The 23,123-nt window shown below is 48.2% G+C and overlaps 2 protein-coding genes across 2 annotated transcripts in view; one reads left to right on the plus strand and one right to left on the minus strand.

The window, feature by feature from the left end:
- mtor (mechanistic target of rapamycin kinase) overlaps window positions 1-23,123 on the plus strand; it is an 83,259-nt gene that overhangs the window by 19,535 nt on the left and 40,601 nt on the right. The window contains 5 exon segments of the mRNA XM_077003182.1: window positions 98-190; window positions 945-1,091; window positions 2,568-2,710; window positions 2,809-2,971; window positions 7,667-7,812. Coding sequence (XP_076859297.1) covers window positions 98-190; window positions 945-1,091; window positions 2,568-2,710; window positions 2,809-2,971; window positions 7,667-7,812 — 692 coding nt within the window.
- On the minus strand, window positions 11,508-14,935 carry angptl7 (angiopoietin-like 7). Its single transcript, XM_077003180.1, has 5 exons — window positions 14,320-14,935; window positions 12,843-12,943; window positions 12,548-12,742; window positions 12,227-12,422; window positions 11,508-12,098 (listed from the first exon to the last, which is right to left on the minus strand). The coding sequence occupies exons 1-5, from the start codon at window positions 14,690-14,692 to the stop codon at window positions 11,929-11,931; spliced, it is 1,035 nt and encodes a 344-aa protein (XP_076859295.1). The 5' UTR covers window positions 14,693-14,935; the 3' UTR covers window positions 11,508-11,928.

Consider the following 23,123-nt stretch of genomic DNA (forward strand, 5'->3'; position numbering starts at 1 on the left):
GAAACCCTAACACAAGCCCTGATTGGCTATAAGAAATGTCCTAATGACTCTCCTGCACACTCCCATAATGCTCTGCTCCACTTCTTTTGCTGCACAGTACCAGATCTTCATCCCCATGGTGAACAAAGTGATGCTGAAGCACAGGATCAACCACCAGCGCTACGACGTCCTCATCTGTCGCATCGTCAAGGTCAGAGCCCTCGGCCCCTCCCACGTTGCCACGGCAGCGTTGCGCAGTGCGCGGTCACAGCCGAACCAACGCCGTTCGAGTAAACAACACTGATGTCAGTGCTCAAATCTGGAGGCTTTGGGTAGAAACAAACGGCACATTGTCTGCAGGTGGAGGGCATGACCTCCGTTTCCTGGAACCGTCTGTGAGTCACCAGTCGTCCCTTGCTGGTGAACCAAGACTTCCCAGTCCAACACACGAGCCCAACCCCCGTCACCCCAACCAAAAACAACTTGGCTGTCTTGTTGCCAATTATAATACTTCCTGCTGATGTCTGTCAACACATGCTGCGACGTGTGCTCTGCTCAAATGTTTTCTCTGTGGCCACTGAGATCCGGTGGCTTTTCTGAAGTGTTGCTTTCTGAACCTTGGAGAGCACAATCAGCTGTCAGGAACTATTAGTCAGCACTCGCTCCCCATTCAGACACAGCTCTAGTGTCCTGTCACGTTGGTCAACATGGCATTAAGCTGAATGTTCAGCACTCTAAATCTAACATGTTAGTGCTGTCTTAGTTGGCCATTTATACCAGCAACTAGACAATTTTTAGTAGTTTTAAACAATGTTTTGTCAAAGTTTAAGATCTAACACAAGATCTAACAAAATGTCTGGTTGGTTTTTTTTTTTTTCTTTCAGCGGTAACGAGAGTATAATTAAGTTGCTGTGTCTTTGCGGACATCAAGACGGGGATTTTTAACGCTGCGTTCTGTTTCTCAGGGTTATACCCTGGCCGACGAGGAAGAGGACTCTCAGATTTTCCAGCATCGCCACTCACGTGGCAACCAGGGCGACACTCTGGTGAGCGGCCCAGTGGAATCGGGACCGATGAAGAAACTGCACGTCAGCACAACTGCACTTCAGAAGGTCAGCAGGACCGGGTGTCGCCGCCGGGCTCGCTGGGATCGTACTCTATTGCTGCAAACTCTAGCCACATCGTGACCTCCTTTGTATGCAATAATTCTACACTGTTTATCTGATAGACTAGCTGTCATGGTATGTCAGCCGAAGGTCAGGAGACCGCTTTAGTTTCAGAGTCGCATTTTGCATGGTGGTCATGGTTGCTGTTCTTGGCCAGGGCTTCATGATGACGGGGTTTCTTGATGTTCTGCAGTGAAGCAGTCCCTCACTTTCATCTGATAACCGAATTTCTGTTCGGCACATGTACCAACCAAAGCACACAAACACACTGTTAAGTCGTTCACAATTTAAAGGCATGTTGAGAGCTTTTCAGGACTGTTGTTCTTTGTAACTGTATCTCAAGTAGCTACAGTAATTTCCTTCAGGATGGAATGTGCACCAATAAAATGCTCGACATGGCTTCCCCGTGCAACAGTTAAAATCCTCCACAAAACTATATGTTTGCCTTGGAACAAAGAGCCATGACTGTCAGAGCAGATGGCCATTAGGTAGATAAACCTGCATTAAAACCTTCCAGTAGAACTGAATTGTCCCTTAGCTTTACTCTGGCAGAGCTCACGTGGCTGGAGCAACACGTTTCTGTCAGTTCCTCGGAGCGTGACTGTTCCTGGTAGCGGCTATACGGCTGACTGGAAATGGCGGGTGAGGCGTGGGAACGGTGAAGTGCCGTCAGAGATCCCACCGACAGCGGCCGCAAACCTTGCGGTCGAGTCTGCTATCGATTTTCCGTTCAGGCTTTCTGTGACCGGCAAGCACGTCACCGTGATTCACGGCAGTCGCTCTAAAAGACGAGCAGACCTTCCCTCCCTCTGGCACCCGATCGCTCTGAAATGACGAGGTGCAGAAGCAGCTGCTAACGGCCTGCGTCTCCCGCCTTTCGCTCATGGAGCGGCTCGTGTGAGCTGGCGCAGTAACCTCACACTCATGAATGTACATATTCAGCGAGAACGTCTGTATCGAACTTCCTCCCAGACCGGTATTTCTGTCAGCGTAGTTATAAACAGTGTCTCATTCCTCATTCTCATTCAGGTGCCATGACACGTTTGGTGCACATTTTGTCTTCGCATGCTGCCGATTTTGTGCCACAACCCTCTCCACCATCTGACCTATTGCCTGATTGGCTGGCGCACTGCTTGCTTTTCACCAGAGGGAACCGCTTGTCCTTCCAGAACAAGAACATGGCCACTTTCATTCTCTGGAACCTGCAGCACACCAAATCTGAATATCACTGCACCCGTGTGTCTGGTTTTTGTCCCCTGACCCCAAACTCGGTGATAATAAATAATGATCCAAATCAATTATAAAATGAAGCCAACCAAGACTAGTGTATGTTTACTGTTTACTGAGGACACGAGACACCTTTTACGTTGCCTCCGCCCCGTGTGTCTGAACCTGTGCTCACCCTGTGCGTACGCCCGGCAGGCGTGGGGAGCGGCCAGGAAGGTGTCGAAGGACGACTGGCTGGAATGGCTGCGGCGTCTCAGCGTGGTCCTGCTGAAGGAGTCGTCCTCCCCCGCCCTGCGGTCCTGCTGGTCCCTCGCCCAGACCTACATCCCGCTCGCCAGGTAACGCCCGCACACCCGAGCCTCCTTTTGACTCCACACGTCCTGTCCGCCCTTCGCCTCCTGGTCTGGTGACGGCGCTCTGCGTCCCGTGACCGCAGGGATCTGTTCAACGCGGCGTTCCTGTCCTGCTGGTCGGAGCTGAGCGAGGATCAGCAGGACGAGCTGATCCGCAGCATCGAGCTGGCGCTGACGTCACAGGACATCGCAGAGGTCACGCAGACCCTGCTGAACCTGGCCGAGTTCATGGAGCACAGCGACAAGGTCGGCACACGCGCACACACACACACACACGTATACACACGCATGCATGCACACACACACACGTATACACACGCATGCATGCACACACACACACACACACACATACACACGTGCACACACACACGCGCACACACACATGCACACACATACATGCACACATACACACATACGCACACATATACACACGCATGCATGCACACACACACACACACACATATACACACACACACACACACATATACACACACGCACACACACGCACACACACACACACATATACACACACACACACACACACGTGCACACACACACACACACGCGCACACACACACATGCACACACATACATGCACACATACACACACACGCACACATATACACGCACACATACACATACGCGCGCACGCACACACACACACACACACCCACATACACGCACCCACATACACGCACACATATACACACACACGCAGACACATACACACACACGCACACATATACATGCACACACATACACATACACACACACACACACACATATACACACACAGGCACATACACGCACACACACATACACGCACACATACATGCGCGCACACACGCACACACACACACTCGCACCTCCAATATGAAAACGGCCGTACTGTTATTTGGCTAGCATACTCCAATTCTCTTGTTTGAAGGGAACATTTTTTTATATTCCCTAAATTATCGTTTTTTTTGTGAAAGACATAATGAAAGATATAACCAAAAGGGCCAGTGTCTTGATATGAAAGGATAAGTGTTCATTAGTGTGTTCATTATAACCAAATCCAGATTAGCTGAAAAAAATCACTGAAATGTTCCAGGACTTGAAAATGTTACAGATGTAAAAGATGCAAATTGTCTTCAGTTGGTGCGTCCTGTACTTTTGTTAGGTAGCAGTAGTTTGGTTATTAAGGCCATGGAGGAGTCTCAGATACAATCAGTAAGATTTCTGAAGTGATGTCTGACCCTGATACAGTTTCATGAGTGCAGCAGAACTCTAATAACTCACAGTGTCCAGCACAGCCTGCGGTACTTATTGGTTTAAAGAATAAACTCCCCTCTGCCAAGTTTGGCCCCTCAACTGTAGCGCTGACAGCTGACAGCTGCTTTTGTTGGTGTGATAAGGCTAAACAGTCAAAGATGCCTACCCTCACTCCCCCTACCCTCACTCCCCCTACCCTCACTCCCCCTACCCTCACTCCCCCTACCCTCACTCCCCCTACCCTCACTCCCCCCTACCCTCACTCCCCCTACCCTCACTCCCCCTACCCTCACTCCCCCTACCCTCACTCCCCCTACCCTCACTCCCCCCTACCCTCACTCCCCCTACCCTCACTCCCCCTACCCTCACTCCCCCCTACCCTCACTCCCCCTACCCTCACTCCCCCTACCCTCACTCCCCCTACCCTCACTCCCCCTACCCTCACTCCCCCCTACCCTCACTCCCCCCTACCCTCACTCCCCCCTACCTTCACTCCCCCTACCCTCACTCCCCCTACCTTCACTCCCCCTACCCTCACTCCCCCTACCCTCACTCCCCCTACCCTCACTCCCCCCTACCCTCACTCCCCCTACCCTCACTCCCCCCTACCCTCACTCCCCCTACCTTCACTCCCCCTACCCTCACTCCCCCTACCTTCACTCCCCCTACCCTCACTCCCCCTACCCTCACTCCCCCTACCCTCACTCCCCCCTACCCTCACTCCCCCTACCCTCACTCCCCCCTACCTTCACTCCCCCTACCCTCACTCCCCCTACCTTCACTCCCCCTACCCTCACTCCCCCTACCCTCACTCCCCCTACCTTCACTCCCCCTACCCTCACTCCCCTACCCTCACTCCCCCTACCCTCACTCCCCCTACCCTCACTCCCCCTACCCTCACTCCCCCTACGCTCACTCCCCCTACCCTCACTCCCCCTACCCTCACTCCCCTACCCTCACTCCCCCTACCCTCACTCCCCCCTACCCTCACTCCCCTACCCTCACTCCCCCTACCCTCACTCCCCCTACCCTCACTCCCCCTACCTTCACTCCCCCTACCCTCACTCCCCTACCCTCACTCCCCCTACCCTCACTCCCCCTACCTTCACTCCCCCTACCCTCACTCCCCCCTACCCTCACTCCCCCCACCCTCACTTCCCCCTACCCTCACTCCCCCTACCTTCACTCCCCCTACCCTCACTCCCCCCTACCCTCACTCCCCCCTACCTTCACTCCCCCTACCCTCACTCCCCCTACCCTCACTCCCCCTACCCTCACTCCCCCCTACCCTCACTCCCCCTACCCTCACTCCCCCCTACCCTCACTCCCCCTACCCTCACTCCCCCTACCCTCACTCCCCCTACCCTCACTCCCCCCTACCCTCACTCCCCCTACCCTCACTCCCCCTACCCTCACTCCCACTACCCTCACTCCCCCTACCCTCACTCCCCCCACCCTCACTCCCCCCTACCCTCACTCCCCCTACCCTCACTCCCCCTACCCTCACTCCCCCCTACCCTCACTCCCCCTACCCTCACTCCCCCTACCCTCACTCCCCCCTACCCTCACTCCCCTACCCTCACTCCCCCTACCCTCACTCCCCCCTACCCTCACTCCCCCTACCCTCACTCCCCCCTACCCTCACTCCCCCTACCCTCACTCCCCCTACCTTCACTCCCCCTACCCTCACTCCCCCTACCTTCACTCCCCCTACCCTCACTCCCCCTACCCTCACTCCCCCTACCCTCACTCCCCCCTACCCTCACTCCCCCTACCCTCACTCCCCCCTACCCTCACTCCCCCCTACCCTCACTCCCCCTACCCTCACTCCCCCCTACCCTCACTCCCCCTACCTTCACTCCCCCTACCTTCACTCCCCCTACCCTCACTCCCCCTACCCTCACTCCCCTACCCTCACTCCCCCTACCCTCACTCCCCTACCCTCACTCCCCTACCCTCACTCCCCCTACCCTCACTCCCCCCTACCCTCACTCCCCTACCCTCACTCCCCCTACCCTCACTCCCCCCTACCCTCACTCCCCCTACCCTCACTCCCCCTACCCTCACTCCCCCCTACCCTCACTCCCCCCTACCCTCACTCCCCCTACCCTCACTCCCCCTACCTTCACTCCCCCTACCCTCACTCCCCCTACCCTCACTCCCCTACCCTCACTCCCCCTACCCTCACTCCCCCCTACCCTCACTCCCCCCTACCCTCACTCCCCCCTACCCTCACTCCCCCTACCCTCACTCCCCCTACCCTCACTCCCCCTACCCTCACTCCCCCTACCTTCACTCCCCCTACCCTCACTCCCCCTACCCTCACTCCCCTACCCTCACTCCCCCTACCCTCACTCCCCCCTACCTTCACTCCCCCTACCCTCACTCCCCCCCACCCTCACTCCCCCCTACCCTCACTCCCCCTACCTTCACCCCCCCTACCCTCACTCCCCCCTACCTTCACTCCCCCTACCCTCACTCCCCCCTACCCTCACTCCCCCTACCCTCACTCCCCCCTACCCTCACTCCCCCTACCCTCACTCCCACTACCCTCACTCCCCCTACCCTCACTCCCCCCACCCTCACTCCCCCCTACCCTCACTCCCCCTACCCTCACTCCCCCTACCCTCACTCCCCCCTACCCTCACTCCCCCCTACCCTCACTCCCCCTACCCTCACTCCCCCTACCCTCACTCCCCCTACCCTCACTCCCCCCTACCCTCACTCCCCCTACCCTCACTCCCCCCTACCCTCACTCCCCCCTACCTTCACTCCCCCTACCCTCACTCCCCCTACCCTCACTCCCCCTACCCTCACTCCCCCCCTACCCTCACTCCCCCCTACCTTCACTCCCCCTACCCTCACTCCCCCTACCCTCACTCCCCCCTACCCTCACTCCCCCCTACCCTCACTCCCCCTACCCTCACTCCCCCCTACCTTCACTCCCCCTACCCTCACTCCCCCTACCCTCACTCCCCCTACCCTCACTCCCCCCTACCCTCACTCCCCCTACCCTCACTCCCCCTACCCTCACTCCCCCCCTACCCTCACTCCCCTACCCTCACTCCCCCTACCCTCACTCCCCCCTACCCTCACTCCCCCCTACCTTCACTCCCCCTACCCTCACTCCCCCTACCCTCACTCCCCCTACCCTCACTCCCCCCTACCCTCACTCCCCCCTACCTTCACTCCCCCTACCCTCACTCCCCCCACCCTCACTCCCCCTACCCTCACTCCCCCCTACCCTCACTCCCCCCTACCCTCACTCCCCCTACCCTCACTCCCCCCTACCCTCACTCCCCCCTACCCTCACTCCCCCTACCCTCACTCCCCCTACCCTCACTCCCCATTTGAATGTTATCTGAGCATTAAACTGTCAGAGATCATATATCGTCAGTCATGTTTGTCAGCCTGCAAGATTTAAACATGTCCTCACTACAGGACATGACATTTTTATACTTCTAGCTGCTCATTACAAGAAATTTTTCAATTTTCAATGTGTTGTTGAAAAATACCTCAAATATGAAGTCTTTCCTGTTAAACTGCCATATCATTCTTCCACCTTTTGAAAAGAGCTCGTTTATTTCCCCAAAGAAAATCAGTCGAATTGAAGAAAAAATTATCTTGAATATTTTCACACTTCTTCATACTGAAAATGGTTTCTGTATGGCTACGCGTTCGTTTCAGGGACCACTTCCTCTGAGGGACGATAACGGGATCGTTCTTCTGGGAGAGAGGGCCGCTAAGTGTCGCGCATATGCCAAGGCCCTGCACTACAAGGAGCTGGAGTTTCAGAAAGGACCGTCTCCCCTCATCCTGGAATCCCTCATTAGGTAGGAAATCAGACCGTGTTCTTCTCGAGGATTAAAAAGACAAAAGTGATCAGATTCCCAAACAAGCAGCATTTTGGATGCGGGCTTAAACTCTGTTCTTTAAATCTGTCACATTTCATGCTCTGTTGAACTGATATTCAAGTTCTGGGGGATTCTGTCAAGCCTGTTTTTGCGAAGCAAAATTGGGTGGTTTGTATCTCTTTGCTGCTCTGGGTGTGGTATGGACCAAAGTGTCCATTTTGAATCTTAAGATCCTGCTACTGTTCCCTTTATGTCTTAGATGCTTGGATGCTGGTCTCATCACTTCCTTTTCAGAATAATCTGATTTTTAATGGAATGAGAAGAGCAGATTTGTCATGATGACTCTGTTGGTCACACTGTATGTGGCACACAGAGGCTCTTGATTAACTATTAACCACTATTTGCTGTGGTTTGTGCTGCTGTCGTTGACCTTGAGCTTTATGACCTTGTTGAAGGTTAATGTTCATAAAGTTGGTTTCGAGTATTGATTTCTTTGGCTCTGCGCTCTCTGCTGGACAGAGGCCTTGTTTATCAGTCCAGTACCGCCATCCCAGAATCATCATTTTCAAAACCAGGTCATCGCTTCATTTCAGATCGTATATGTAGATGGCAACAGGTTTGTTTTTCATGTTTCTCATTTAAATTGTATCGTTTTATCCATTGTGTGTCTGCCATGACTTTTCCAAGGGCCTGTTTTGAGTTTTGGAGCAGCTGTGAGATGTTTTCAGGTGGTTCTCACCTCTCCATGGCTGGCCATAAACAAGCCTTACTGTTTCACATGTGATGCTCATTTGTGCATTATTCTACTGTAATTGGGGACGAGGCCCTTGTGGAGTTCTTTAACGATACGGCTTTGGAGCCCTGCGGTTGTCAAGTAAAGTTTTACTGGAAGTTGTGATTTGGTCCAGGATCTTTTCTATGAAATTCCTTTTAAATTACTTGCAACAAAAAAATGTGCTGGTTGATTTGGTTTCCCAGAGCTTTGGGGCAGAAAGCAAGAGAAGATTGAAAACAAACTGAATTTCATTCAAATAGTTCTTTATTCATTATGAAGGACTTTGAAAAATATTCTAAGGAGGAATTTGGGATTGTGCCTTCAGGGACCAAATTAAGATACTTCAAAACACCTGTAGTCATTTTTAAGATGTCAGAGCTAAATTCCTAAGAGCTGAAAGTGTTTGCGATGTGACTGTCTTATAAAGTTCAGAAAACCCTTCCAGAAAAAAAATCATAAAGATGCCATAAATGGTCTCCTCTTACCTACATTTACGAGTAGTGAATCGTCTCACCAGTGATGTACCTATCCTTGACCTGCCCCAATTCCAGTAGTTTAGTCTTGTGCCAGTACAGTTTTCCCAGAGCACTTTCCTCTGGTGTCTGTGGGAAGAGATTTCACAAGGACTATTAACGCCATCAAACCAGAGGCAGCGTTCCCGAAGCATCCGAGAACAGGTGTTGCCGCTAAAGTCAGCCATACTTACCAGCATACGGCAGCCTAATCGTCAGTCCAACAGGCGCTCGTCCGTCCCGGGTCCTGGGGGCACGCTGAGGGGTGCTCCGGGAACACCAGATTACGCACCGTTGAGTCACCAGAAGCGGCGCGATTCGGTTTGCCGTTAGCGCCCTGCGGGGGCTGAGGTCCCTGCTCAGAACGAGGCCACAGGAAGCTTCTAACGACAGCACCAGGCAGCCGCTTAGCGACCCTACACAGGAGGCAAGCCAGGGTGTGCTCAGGATCGGTTCTGGAGGCTGGACCGACGATTGGTTCTGAACCGTCTAGGCACCGCCTGCTGTTTTGGCACACGTAATGCGATCATTTAAGCTGGAGTGATCATCATGGTAGGAATGAGGACATGTGAATATGGGTCATTTCTTTGACCACTGTTGACTGAGCACATCCCACACGGCAGGGTTTTTAGATTTGTACTAAATCTCTAAGATTTAGTACAAGATTTAGACTCCTGGAAGGCCAGGCCAGGCCCTCCTAGAAAATAGGGCAACTTTTACGACGTTTAGTCATACGATGAATTTGCTGTATGACAGCAGCAGGTTCTGATTTGATTTGTGCTTCAGTTGCTCTTTGTGTGTGTGGTTCATGATCCAAACATCATGCTGTGACCTTAGTCTGTGTGTGTGTACGTGTGTGTACGTGTGTGTGTGTGTGTGTGTGAGACTTAGTCTGCCTGTTTTACAGTAAATGAAATAACTCTCTGAATCATAACTTTCTGAAACTGGCAAGAGAACGAACCCTGAAATAAGACCAATTGACATTCATAGCTGCTTTGCGAATCTCATTAAAAGTGAAATAATACATAATACATACTATATACATAATAATACTTAATGTATTATTATTAATAATAATAATAATAATAATAATAATAATAACAATAATAATACATACTTGAATACAAAACGTTGTTGCAATGATTCTTTTTTTTTATTTTGTGTTTTGGTGCACAAGAATGAAATCTTTGTTGAGATACAAATTTCAGCCTGGTGCTTTTTGTATAGGTGCATATGTGTTGCATCTTATAATTAATTAATGTAAATTTGTATTTATTTGAAATATCAGGTTTAGGTTCGTTTAATCAGATGTATTTTGGTCTCTGCTGTGATTACATATTCCTGCATTTTAATTGGCAAATGTCCTTTACAGTCAATGTTTTTCTTCCAAATGCTCTCTCAAATTGCTTTGAAACAACGATCTTTCCTCAGCAGTAATACGTTTAACTGGTCTCCCCAACATGTGTGGCTTTGTGACATTCCCAGCAGATGCTTTCTGCTCAAATGCTTCTGGATGGATCATAAAATGATCTACTTACCTTTGGCCTGTAACTCTGTCTAATCAAGTAATTTCCTTGATTTGACCTCAGAGAAGTCAACCCCATTATTTCCAAACCTGATGTCACTAATCATGCTCTCAGTAAAACTCATTTTAATGAGGCTGTGAGTAGTGACTGAGGTTAAGACAAGACTTCTATGAGATCTCCAGTAAATGAGTTCACCCCAAGCCCCTCCAAATGCTTCCTGATAGATGGTTTTTAGAAATGGGGCCTAACCGCCAAGGGGACGGGGCTGCACACATGCCAGTAAAAGGTCAAGCTAAGCCACACACTTCCTGCCACCGTGACCCCACACGGACCTCCCAGGATCCCAGAAGACCTCCACCAGCTGTACGGAGTCTCAGGCATGTGTACGGCACACGAAGAACTTGGACCATATTTCTGTTGTCCTTCTCCTGGAGGTCAGCAGCCTTGGCCACATTGTGCCTTTTTTCTTAATTGTGTTTGGGTATTTAGGATTTTATGGTTTGTGTTTCTTCCATGTAGTTTAGTTTTTTTAATACAGTGTTTAGTTAACTAATAGCCGTTATGTGCGCATGAATGAGGATCAAAGCAGCACATGGTTTCATTCGCTTGGCTGTTTTGCCCCTTTGATGCTGGATTTTCATGCCTCGTAGTGTAAACAGTTCTGGGGATGCAGTTGTGAGTTAAGCCTAACCTCAGGTCTTGGGAGTAGGGACTCGGTGGATTGGTCATTGGGTTAAATGTAGTGGGGGTGAGTCTTAAGGGTCAAGATTCCCACACCGTGAACAAAGGCCTGCTTCTGTTTCATCATGATGGAGCAGTTCATCTTCATAGTATCATATATGACAATACAGTTTTTTTAAAAATACAATTTAATTCATCATTTAGTGGCATATAGAACTGTACACATTTTACATTTACACAATTCAGTGTAATTTATCTGTGAATTTACCAAAAGTAAATTCATTCGCTAAATTTATCTAGCAAGTTTACTAGATATTTTGTAGAATTATACCCTTGCTTGCCTTCTTATTCGGTGGCACAAATAGTTCTAGAAAAGCGTAAAGAAAATAAAACATTTACGTTAAATATCAAAACTACAATTTACAATCATACATCACACATTCGGTCCAGAAATACTCTGTAGTACAAATGCATAGAAGTGTTTTCCCGGGTAAAGGTGCGTGTATTAGTGGGTGCTGCAAAGGCATTGTACATGGCTATGGTACATGGTAAGCAAGGTTTTTTGGTTTATTATTATTTGTTTGGTTGTAGGCGGAGTGCTTTAAGGGGCGAAGTTCTGGGGCCTGATTCTCATCTCCACCCGTTTGAGAGAATAGGTTGGTCCATGCCAGCCGTACCAGGTTATGCCGTCGGTGTTCTTGGTGTGGGCGCCATGGCGGTAGAACATGCCGTTCAGGTTGGAGTCAGTGCAGCAGTTGTACCAATACCCCCCTGTAGGAAAAAGTAACGATGTTAGGAACGAAATATGCTTCAGCGCCAAACTCTAGCAAAGCTACCAGGACCGTTCCTAGACAGACGCCAGCTTTCTCGGTGGCTTTCTTAGTGTCCCGGTTCCTTACCTTTGCGAAGCTGGGCACAGTCGTCCACACACTTGTCATTGTCCTTGTTCCTGGTGCTGAAGTTGGTGTTGTTGTGGTAGCGGAGCGAGTCCCCAGCGTTCCCACTGTAGTTCGCTATGAAGAGCTTGTAACTGTTCATCTCGTTGCTCAGTGTGAAGAAGCCGTACTCTGCATAGCGCACCTCGCCTTCCCAGTCCTGCAAAGGGCCGACAAACAGCAGCTCATGACGTGATGAAGGGCTGCGGGTAAGGTCCACCTGTTTACCAGGTGCGGCAGGTAAGGTCCACCTGTTCACCAGGTGCGGCTGCCGCCTTCTTTTACCTCCAGCTCTATCCTGAGCACCGTGGGCTGTCGGGTCAGACGGAAGATGTGCTCGTTGCCGAGCCAGAAGTCTCCGCGGATCGTGCCAAACCCGTTCTTATATTGCTTCCAGTCCCGATCGAAGCTGGTCAGGCCCACCTTCCGTCTCTGAATGACCGTCCAGCCTCCCCCGTTCTTCTCCATGTCACAGTAGACCTAAAACCAGTTGTACCAAGACGGGGAGAACTTAGATGTTTTTCAAGGCTCATTTCTGCCCTCCAAGACCCACTAATACCAGCCTGGGATTCTCACTTACGTCCAGTTCAGGTGTTCCTAGAAAGTCGTCTTTTGGTAATTTGTACTCCCCGGAAATTTTGTAGTTTCTGTTATACAGCGATGCACAGTCGTAGATTGCGTCTGTGGACCAGAGTGCATGTGAGGGTGAGATCTCAAAACCAAAATCTTTTGGTTATACAGTTTACATTGTGGTTTGCTCCTTCTCTGGATAGTTTTGAGAGGTATCGGGGTCCCACCTAAAAGCAGGAATGCCTGGGACAAATGTTTAAATGATCTGACTACACTGTGTCTCTCAGTTTTTGGAGAAGACCCTGCAGAGTTTGCATAGTCCAAAAGCTCTACTGTGTTCTCTGTACTGGGAAGAGAAAATAAACTGGCTGGATGGCTGAGCAAATGGATAATAATGGCTATTAAAATGCAGCACGTGTCGTTTAACGCCAGCTTCTTCTTCACAAGAAGAGCCCAGACGGCATGTGTGTGATGGCCTCTGGATGGGACCCTCTTATGGACATTGGCCTTTTATCACAATGTCATTTTTGTGACCCCGTGGCTAGAGGCACCAATTATGTACTGTGACTTGGGCACATTTTGCAGCCAGGCGTGCTTGTACGCTGTCATCAGTGTCTGTTGGTTGCAGCTGTAACAGTTGTGGACACGCCCAATTATTTTTTATGCTCTGCAGAGATATGTTAATAGTTTTTGTGAATTGAAGTAAGCGTGCGTGTGTAAATGTATTTCTAGATAAAAAACAATTCAGCGTAAAATGTTCAAACACATTTTCTTGGTTTTTGCCTGATCTCCTGCTCTCGTTTCACTTAAGAACATAAGATTAGATCTTTTTTTCCACTACGTCACTCAAAAACAACTACGCTATTTATCTACTAAATTACTGAAAACAAAACCGTAAAGAAATAAAAGATGAAAGAAAAGCTCCTGTTTCCCTGGGACTCTGAAGCTACAGAAGCCTGAAATGGTGGATTTTTCAACTGCATTGTAGACCTATAGCGAACATGCAGTATTAGGAAACAGGCCAGTCCTACCAGCTGGGACTAAAACATTGTAAAACAGTTGGACATCTTGGAGCCATAGTGTCATTTGGCCGACTTATAATACCCTTCAGTGTTAAACATCTAAGATGAAACAAAAAAGAAAGAAAAGCACACGTTCCTTTCAGCCTGCTGGCTGGACTGATCTAGTGAAACTGTCTTTGTCACCTTGAGCTCACAAATGGGTCAGATTGTATTTCCCCAAATGACTACAGAGGCCACATACTGACACATGTCCACAGCCTGCAAATGTGACCCATGACCCTGTAGGGTGGGGACAGCCAAAGGACACGGCCGTGTGGTAGAGGAGCACAGCGCCTTGCTCTAGTGTGGACGTGATTTCGTTAACCGTTCAAAAATGGAGCTCTTCTTAGGCAGTTTCTTACATGCGTGTAGCCCACTATGGACGCGCGCCCCCGGTGGGTTCTCCACCCTCTCCGCCCCCCTTACCTGAGGTGGTGTGCGGGGCCGCCTGCGCGGCCTGCAGCTGCATGATCTCCACGCGGTTGTGGATCTCCGAGTACTTGCTCTCCGCCTCCGTCACGCGCCCCTCCTGCTGCTGGTTCTGCTTCTCCAGCTCCTGCACCTGCCGCACCAGGGCCCGCACGTCCGCCTCCTGCTTCCTGCCCAGCTCCTCCAGCAGGCTGCTCAGGTTGGCCACCTGCACCTTCAGCGCACGCACGTCCTCGCAGCACTGAGCCTTGGACGGTTTCACCGGCGCCGCGCGCTTCTTGGACGGAACCTGGGCCCACGCGGGGCACAGCACCACCGCCAGCAGCAGGGCGGCCACCGCCGTCGCCGTCCTCCACGTCGCGTTCTTCATGGTCCCGGTCGGAGAAGCAGCCGTCGGAGGGGGGGTCTCTCGGGGGGGTGTAGGTCGACTGCCGGTGCTGGAGGTGCGTGTGTCGCGGAAGAACCGGCAGGCGGGCTGGTGTTGGTTGGAGTGCGGGAGGGTTGGGTCTCCGATCCCTGCTGGGGCCGTCTGGGCTGTTTCTTCTCGCGCTGTGTCTGCCGCAGCTGTTCTTGCAGGGCCTTTAGCTCTCCCGTCTCACTGAAGGGCCCCGTCTGTACGCATCTTAAATATCTTTACGTCTGAGCCCTCCCCCTTTTTGGTCGGGCTCAGACTGACACCCCCACTACCTTCACCACCCCCGGGGGCTTCAGCCCCCACTCTCTCTCTCTCTCTCTCTCTCTCTCTCTCTCTCTCTCACTCTCTCACTCACTCACACTCTCTCATTCACTCACATGCACCCACGCACACACAGAAACACACACACACAGATATTTCTCCACCCCTCCTGTCCTTGCCTGCTTCCACCCGCCAGCTCCGTTTTCATCAGGTGTCCCGTGAGCCGTGTGCCTCAACACACTCTGTTGTACTCTTTCTGCACCCACTAAACGTGGAAGAATGCACAATAAAAATGCCTCCTCACGTCCCCAGAGGTCACACTCTAGTGTTTGGTTTTTAAACACTTTAAAGGTTTAGGAGAAGTGTAATGCTTTTATGTAATCCTTGTGTTAGGGATGGGAGGTGCAGTTACCACATCTTCTGTAATTACTCCCAAACAGGGATTGCTGTAGTTACTGCATGCAGGTTGCATTTGTCTGGAAACTGGATTCATCATTTTACTTTAAATACCGTTAAAAAAGTGTTAAAATACTGACGTTGGTCAAATAAATTGGTTCCAGTAATCCTAATCTCAGTTTAGACTTCATTTCGCACCCCGCTGAGATACATATAGGAAACGGTTTTACGGCAGAGTTTAGTTGGTGCTAAATTATGTTAGCAGGAAACACACGTGTTCAGTTCATCATGTTCGGAGCGGCGCTGCTTGCTGGCAGTGTCTGGGTAACGTGAGTGCTGGGCACGCCGCTGACACAACCACGTTACGGACCTCCTGGGTCTCCTGCTCCACGCACGCTGTAGACAACAGAAGGAAACAGATGTGAACCTGTTCGACGGCCCCAGAAGACCGTGGACTGCTTAGGGCTGAAAGATGGTCTAATAACAGTGATGATAATCAGCTGGAGGAAAATCACAGTGTGGAGAGAGGGAGGCAGGAGCTGGGACGTGTGGGTGCGTGCGGGAAAATGACTGCCGGCGTGTGCGGGACAGGAAACACCCTCCCTGGATAACACAGGAGTGGTTTATTAGCAGCGTCTCGAACGGCAAACGGCGTCCTTCATCGTTTATCACAGTCCGGCTGTACTTGTGTTCTCGGGCTGACTCGCTTTGGGTTGTGGGCTAACATGTCGTTAAGATCTATTTACATTTATGAAGAATTATTTATTGAAATTGTTATTCTGTGTACCTGCCATTTCAACGAATCATGCTTTTTTTCATATGGAGATTTAGTTTTGATCATATTCCCTCACAGTATAGCAACTCTAAATTCCATCCTAATTCTCAAGGTAATGGTGGTTTTGCTTATGGCGATTACACTAATATCTGCCGATGATTTTGCAAGTGTTTGTGTATTACCAGGCTACAGTAAAGGCGTGCACTGGAGTATGTAACAGTAAAGCCCTGGCTGTTATATAAAAGTGAGAAAGTCAGATGTCTTCAACATGTAATTTGTTTTACTGGAACCACGTCGTTCGGAGGCACTCGTTCCTTCTCTTGCCATGTATGACTCCAGTTTGTGGCTTTTCAGGTAACAAATATTTTTGCGGTGTGCTCACGCTGCCCTGTGAGGTCCTCCCCACATCTGTTTTAGGTGTTACCAGGCACAATCCGTTTCTTCACACCAGTCGTTTTGTCATAATAAGTTTGTTTTGTCCCAAGTGCAGATGGTAAAATCAGTGATGCCCCAGACTGTCTAATTTAGTAAAAGTAAATAATGTATTAGACCGATTCAATGGTCAGATCATTTGCTCGGAACATCTATCGATAGTAACCTCCAGTCAAAAGTAAAAAGCATAAATTGATATAGTTTCCCATTTTCGTATCAGAGCTCTTCAAATTATGCTGCCTGTCATAGCGTGTTCGTTCCATGTGCCATTACTCTGCCATGTATTTAAATTCTGCCTAAATGAATGTACTTTGTTCAGAGGACACGGGGAAACTATATACCCTAGTAATTATGTTCTTTTTAAAATCAATTACATGTGGTCACAATGTCTGTGAAGTAATTTTGTGTTCATGATTTCTGAGCATCCTGAATGATTCATGCTGGCGTCTACTGTATGCTCTCACCCTGAACAACAGCCAACTTCCTGTTCCTTGTATTGATCGCCAGTCATAACATGACTCATTGTTTAAACAAATACTTAACAAATACTTGCTGGAGCCACTGTTAGCTGAAAACCACTTCGTCAATTTCCAAATGAGTGGAATTATTGATGTAGTTCCAGTCGGGAACCATTGACTTTTTTTGTTTGTTTGTTTTGATTTAATTAAAAAGTATAGAAATAAAAAAGCCTATTCCTACTTTCCAAAATCAAATTTTACCAAGTTTACTTAACAACGTAATTCGTATTTCACTTTTCTTTTGTTTGTTAGTCTTGCTGTTTTGTCAGTAGATTTACAGTCACCTTTAAGTGAGTTGCACACTGGTGGTGTCGGGCAGACCAAACACAACATCCAAACACTCGAGTGGAGGTGTGGACCGACGCCATATGTCATCGGAGCACAGACGGCCAGTTGGCAGCAGCTCTGACTTCCAGTGTGGCTTCAAATGATCCAGTGGCACTTCACATTATATGTTAAACTGTGTTAAACTGTGCATAACCAACAGTAGCAACAAAGCACATATCTTTTTTTTTTTTATACACTGTTTGATCTTAACTGGAAGAGATTGTGGTTCAGATGTAAAGAGTGTCACTGTCCTTCACAGAACATAATGGGTTTTACTGTACTGGGTTTTGTTCTTGTTCTTTACCTCTGATGGGGCATTTTAAGCGGTTCCTAAGGAGGCAAAAGTTGTTCTCAAATATTCAGATACCCTCATCAAGATTTAATTTCGGCAGGGACAGAGTTTGAATTCTATCGACGCTGAGTTTGTTATTGCGAAAACATGACCTTTTCCCAAACAGCGCACCAGAATACACCAACATAAAACACCGGTTATAGGTTCTCCGCTAGCACCAGAGCAGTGCGCCTAGTCGTGAAACGATCCGTTTACGTCTTTGTAAACCTGATTATATAATGGTATTTCTTCCAGTGGCATTTGTGCTCACGAGTGTTCCTAGTCAGAAGGAGCTCACGCCAGATGTCCTCAGTAAAAAAAGAGGCAATAAAGTGCAAAGGGTTGAAATGCCCAGTGAGGCCGGGCTGACACTCCCAGTTCTGCGCATGCATGGCTTTAATTGGAGGGAAAGAGGAACACACAGCCCTCAGTGCCAGAAATACGTAATTTTTATTAACCGTAGGTTTTATTTTTGTCTTTTTCGGTCTGTCTGAAGTTATCAGGGGAAAGGGTATTCTGTACCGGTTGCCATGACAGACCACAGTACGGATACTTTTGGTGCAACCGCAGAGGTTCTGTGTGTGGTCGTTCTGGCGTGTTCTGACCATACTTCATCATCTCCCTCAGAACCATGTGATGGAAACGCTTCACCTTGTTTTTTGAAAGTTAACAGGGAGCTTTCTGCAGCTGCCCTCGGTGAGCGAGAGCCTGACTAATCAAATGTTGCCGGTACCTACCTGCCAGTAGCCCAAAGTGTCGCTGGTTTGCTGTTGAAGACAACAGATTGTCGGGTCAGTTCTAATAGCCACGATGCCACAGCTAACTTTGCACCTGAGTGCAGGAGATTAGGGAGAGGCGTGCAGTTTAGCTGTGTGGTCTCCGTCTGGCTCGAGACGTGTTGGGTATTCTTTGGACCAGAGGGAGCATTAGTCACTCAGGACAAACCTAATGTTTTTCCTGTCAACAGGGGAGCCAGTGTTGTGACACCCTGAGCAGATCTGTGGGTGTTAGATGATTTCAGAGTAAAATAATGATGCTTTTTTTTTTGCTTTGTTCTTGGAAAAAAGAAAGAAAAAAAAAAACGATTTTCTACATAATGTTGCTAGATTTAAGTGGATGTTTATACCAATACAATTGATTGTGATTCTAAGCAGAAGACATTCAGGGACATACAAGTCGAGCACTCAAAGATATGGCATTTCGATGTGTGTGTTTACGTAATTGTTGTAGTTTGTAATAAGTTGGCCTCCGTGTTTTGGACGTGTTTGTGTCTTCATTTACGTCTCGAAGGGCAATGGGAACCCTGGCTGTGGTGCTGACCCTGTGTGATGGACACCAGCCACGTGCACCTCATCCGTCCTTCAGTGAACGTGTCCGGAACAATAGCCATGAAGAGGTGCAGGGAGAGTTCCTCAACCCCACCACTCTGTTTTTGATTTGCTTGGTCTTGACGGGTGGCTGTGCTTTTCTTCAGGACACCGTGTTCGACTGCAGCCTCAGGAATGGAAAGACCTGCATAGAAAATCCCAAAAGTTGAAGCCAACAGTTTCATGTCCGCTAATAAAGACATTGGTATTGGCCACGATAAGGTGCTAATTATCGTATCGGACCAAGAAACTTTTTCTTGGTATTTTTGCATCGCTAACTGTGTGTTTCATGCTGAACTGTAATGTGTGGAGGTGTGCTTTGATGAACCTGAGCAGAATAATATCTTGTGGTTATTAATTTAGTGGTCCATATTACTTTGTGAAAGGTTTTTACACAGGGTCAGAAGTGAATTGCTAGCTGACGGAAACGAGACCGAATGTGACCGTAATCTCCGATGAGAGCGCACGTCTGTTCCGTCTCCCAGGATAAATATTAGATCTTATCTGAGATCTGAAGTGTTGCACAGTGGAGCCCATGACGGGGACGGCCACAGACGGACATCTGCTCAGCAGTAAAACCCCAGAACCAGAGTTGACCTTTTGAGTGGGAGTCCTGCAAAACAAATGAACAGTGATGGCTCTTCAGGGCTGGACAAAGACCTTCTCTCTTCAGTTCTCCACATGCTTCCCAGCCAACTGAAAGTGACACCACAGAGATCTCCGTGTACCCACTGCTGAAAAAGTAGTTGGAGATGTTGCAAGCTTTTGTGTGTGCCTGTTCAGTAGATCATCTCTTCTTGCGTTAATATCTTTGATGTAGACCTTGCACATAATTGTTGTAGATCACGCTCGAGACAATTAACATTGGCAGTTCATTGCACGTCTTTGTCCTACTAATCAACCTTGATACGCTTTGAATGTTGCTTTGCACATGTCAATAGTGCTTGGATTTCTGGAGTGGGGGGCTAAAATGTGGTTTATTGCATTTGCATTTCACTTTAAAAGAGACCAAAATGATGAGACCATGTGATTTTAATCGAAATGATTTCATCGATGTGATTTCATTGTGACTGTATTGTTCCCTGGGCTAGTTGCCTAAGGCTCATATAGTGTCCAATTACAAAAGCATATAGTTACAAATAGATTCGATTCACTTCTTTCAGCCAGAAAGGGCACCAAAGAATTAATCAAAACTCGTTAGAACAAAAAAAGTCTAGTTTATGCAGCTGTGGCTCTTGGAATATGTTTTGATAAATAATTTGTTACTGGAATAAGTGTTCTGTTAAGAGGACTCTTCTGTATTCATACATTTTACAAGTGCCTTTTCAGGTCAGGGATCTGGGACTGTATTCTATTAGTAATCTCCCTCTCATTATCCTATAATTAGTGTTTCCAGTTTTCTTCTCCTCTGTTTTACATGACACGATTCTTTGACCAGTGCTGTTCATGTCTTTTCTGTCAGTACTAGAGGAGTGGAAATTTCTCCTGAGTGCACTAATTCAGACCAGCATACTTTATCAGATGTCCGCGAGCTAACCTTTCTTTCTGGACTTCTATTGATTGCAATCAGGCTGTGGTTCCAGTGCTTTTTTCTTCCGAGAGTGTGAACCTTGGCAGAAGGTAACGTCAGATGCATGGAGTCAACACACACCATACGGCTGAAGGCTTGACGGGGCTTATTCAAGATGTGTTCATCTGCATAATCAGAAATCAACCAAAAATCAGTGGGGAAAAATTGTAGGCAGTTTAGTGTTTGAAGTGCTGGGCTTAGATTGAACAGCCCAAAGGTGTTAACACAGTGAGCAGATATTCTCACTTAGCCCATTACCACTTTGATTTTGATCAAAACTATTTTTATTGCCTCACATTTACCAGCCAAACCATGACCAATAAATGTTCCAATTTTTATACTGTAGGTTGTTTCCCGAGTAGTCTCCTGGGTGTGAAGTGAATAGTCTTATTGTTTGAGAGGTTTGAGAGACACATGGACGTCCTCTGACCTCTGACCCCTGATCTGGGCCAGCACATTGTCACAGTGCCATCAGAGTCCACCACCTCTCCACCTTAACCTACTTTATTTCTGCAGTACCGTCACACAGGGATGTAGTGTGATATCCCATTAGCATTGGTGAAGTGCACCTATTAAAATATGTTTTGAGGTTCTGGGCTCCTGCTGGCTGAGCTGTCAGGTTAGTTTTCAGTTTGCTTGGACCAAACAAGCTGTTACAGTGTTGGGCGCTACTGTTTTATTAAACCCACCATTTCGTTACACAACACTTTGATGATAAATGGCATGATATTAGCTCAGAAGTTGCACGCAAAAAATAAGGACAAAATGCATTGGCTCATACTTTGTTGAAAACAGCGACTTCATAAAATCATCAACTGGCAGCCTCACTAGCATAAAAGTCAACAAAGAACAGATGAGGATTAACTTTTCAGTCAGTTCAGATTTCTTTAAATTGTTTTTTTTACAGACTTATTTACAGAAGTTTTTATATAATATTTTTCACATTCATTTTTTCGTTAGAAAAGCTTACAAAACATTATAAAATATGTTAACACCAGATGTTTGACAATATAAAACAACCCTACTCACCATATTGGATTGAGGCAAGAACTGTTCAGAAAACAAACAAAACATTATTGTCCTGTATCCAAAGGGTTATGGACATGTCTTGGAAAAAATGTTTATTATAATTTGTTTTAAAGCATGCAGTATTGCTTCCCTGTCGTATCCAAGTTCTCTCCCTTTTCCTAGAAATTGTGCCATTTTTTTCCATTGATGATCCCTTTTTATGAAACAGACCGATCATGTAAAACGAACTGAGTCATGCTTTTACGATTTTCTTTAAACCTAAATTGAAAAACTTGGTTATGAAATTTACAACGCTGCATCATTCTTAAAATTGCACATTGAAAAGCACTTCGGGACTTGGGGGGATAACCACTAAACCCATGGATTTTCTACTGAATTCCCTTCAGTCCTGTATTTTTAAACACCACTTATATGAGTTCAAATAATGCTTATTTCCCAGCAGATGACATTCAGACAGTTGCCCGGAAGGTCATTCCAGTCTGGGCGAGGGCTGTGTTGGATGTCGTCTGACTGTCAGCGAGGGACAGGTCGTGTGAGCTCAGAGCTGTGTCCCGGACTGTGAGCCATATGGCAAGAGGTTGGGAGCTGGGGGTGTCCCCTGGGTCCCCCACAGCCGTCGTTTACGGCCCGCGTCTGTCTCCTGATTGGCTGGAGGCCTTTGGATCGGTGCGTTCCAAAGCGCGTGTTCTGTTCGCTTTGCTCCCTTCACCTGGTTTGTTTGAGACGTCTCCGAGCGTAGTCGTAAAAGCTTGCCAGGGCATTTGTGGCGCGCAGATATTTTGGTACAGACAAATGTGAAGACTTGCAATTGATTCATCTTGAACATAAACCATAAGAAAACCAAATGTTGGAACCATGTCATCTACTTCATAACCCCTAACATACAATGTTTTGTAGCACAACTCCAGACCAGCTGTTAATCTCTTGTATTATCTTCATGTAATAGTAAAAATAAGGCTCTCCATCACGCTGGATACCTGAAAGACTGGTTGCAATTGTAAGAGCAAAAAATGAATAGATGATTAGTTTGTGAACAGGCTGGTAGTTTTCTCATAACGTAAACTTCTGATACTGTTCCCTGTGGGAACTTTGAGGCTGAGTGAATTGGCAGAAAAGTATTATGATGGGAGCTGTGGAAAAAGCTCGTCCCCTGCCTATCAGTCTTTTAAATAGAATTTCCTGCTTAGGCCAAGCGATTAGCCCCTGTTATCATGTAAGCTATAAATGTCATCTACACTTGAGTCTTTATTCTCACCCTCCCTCTCTCCATCTCACCCTCCCTCTCTCCATCTCACCCTCCCTCTCTCCATCTCACCCTCCCTCTCTCCATCTCACCCTCCCTCTCTCCATCTCACTCTCCCTCTCTCCATCTCACTCTCC

This window comes from Brachyhypopomus gauderio, chromosome 4, assembly GCF_052324685.1.
Source record: "Brachyhypopomus gauderio isolate BG-103 chromosome 4, BGAUD_0.2, whole genome shotgun sequence".
Classification (NCBI taxonomy): domain Eukaryota; kingdom Metazoa; phylum Chordata; class Actinopteri; order Gymnotiformes; family Hypopomidae; genus Brachyhypopomus; species Brachyhypopomus gauderio.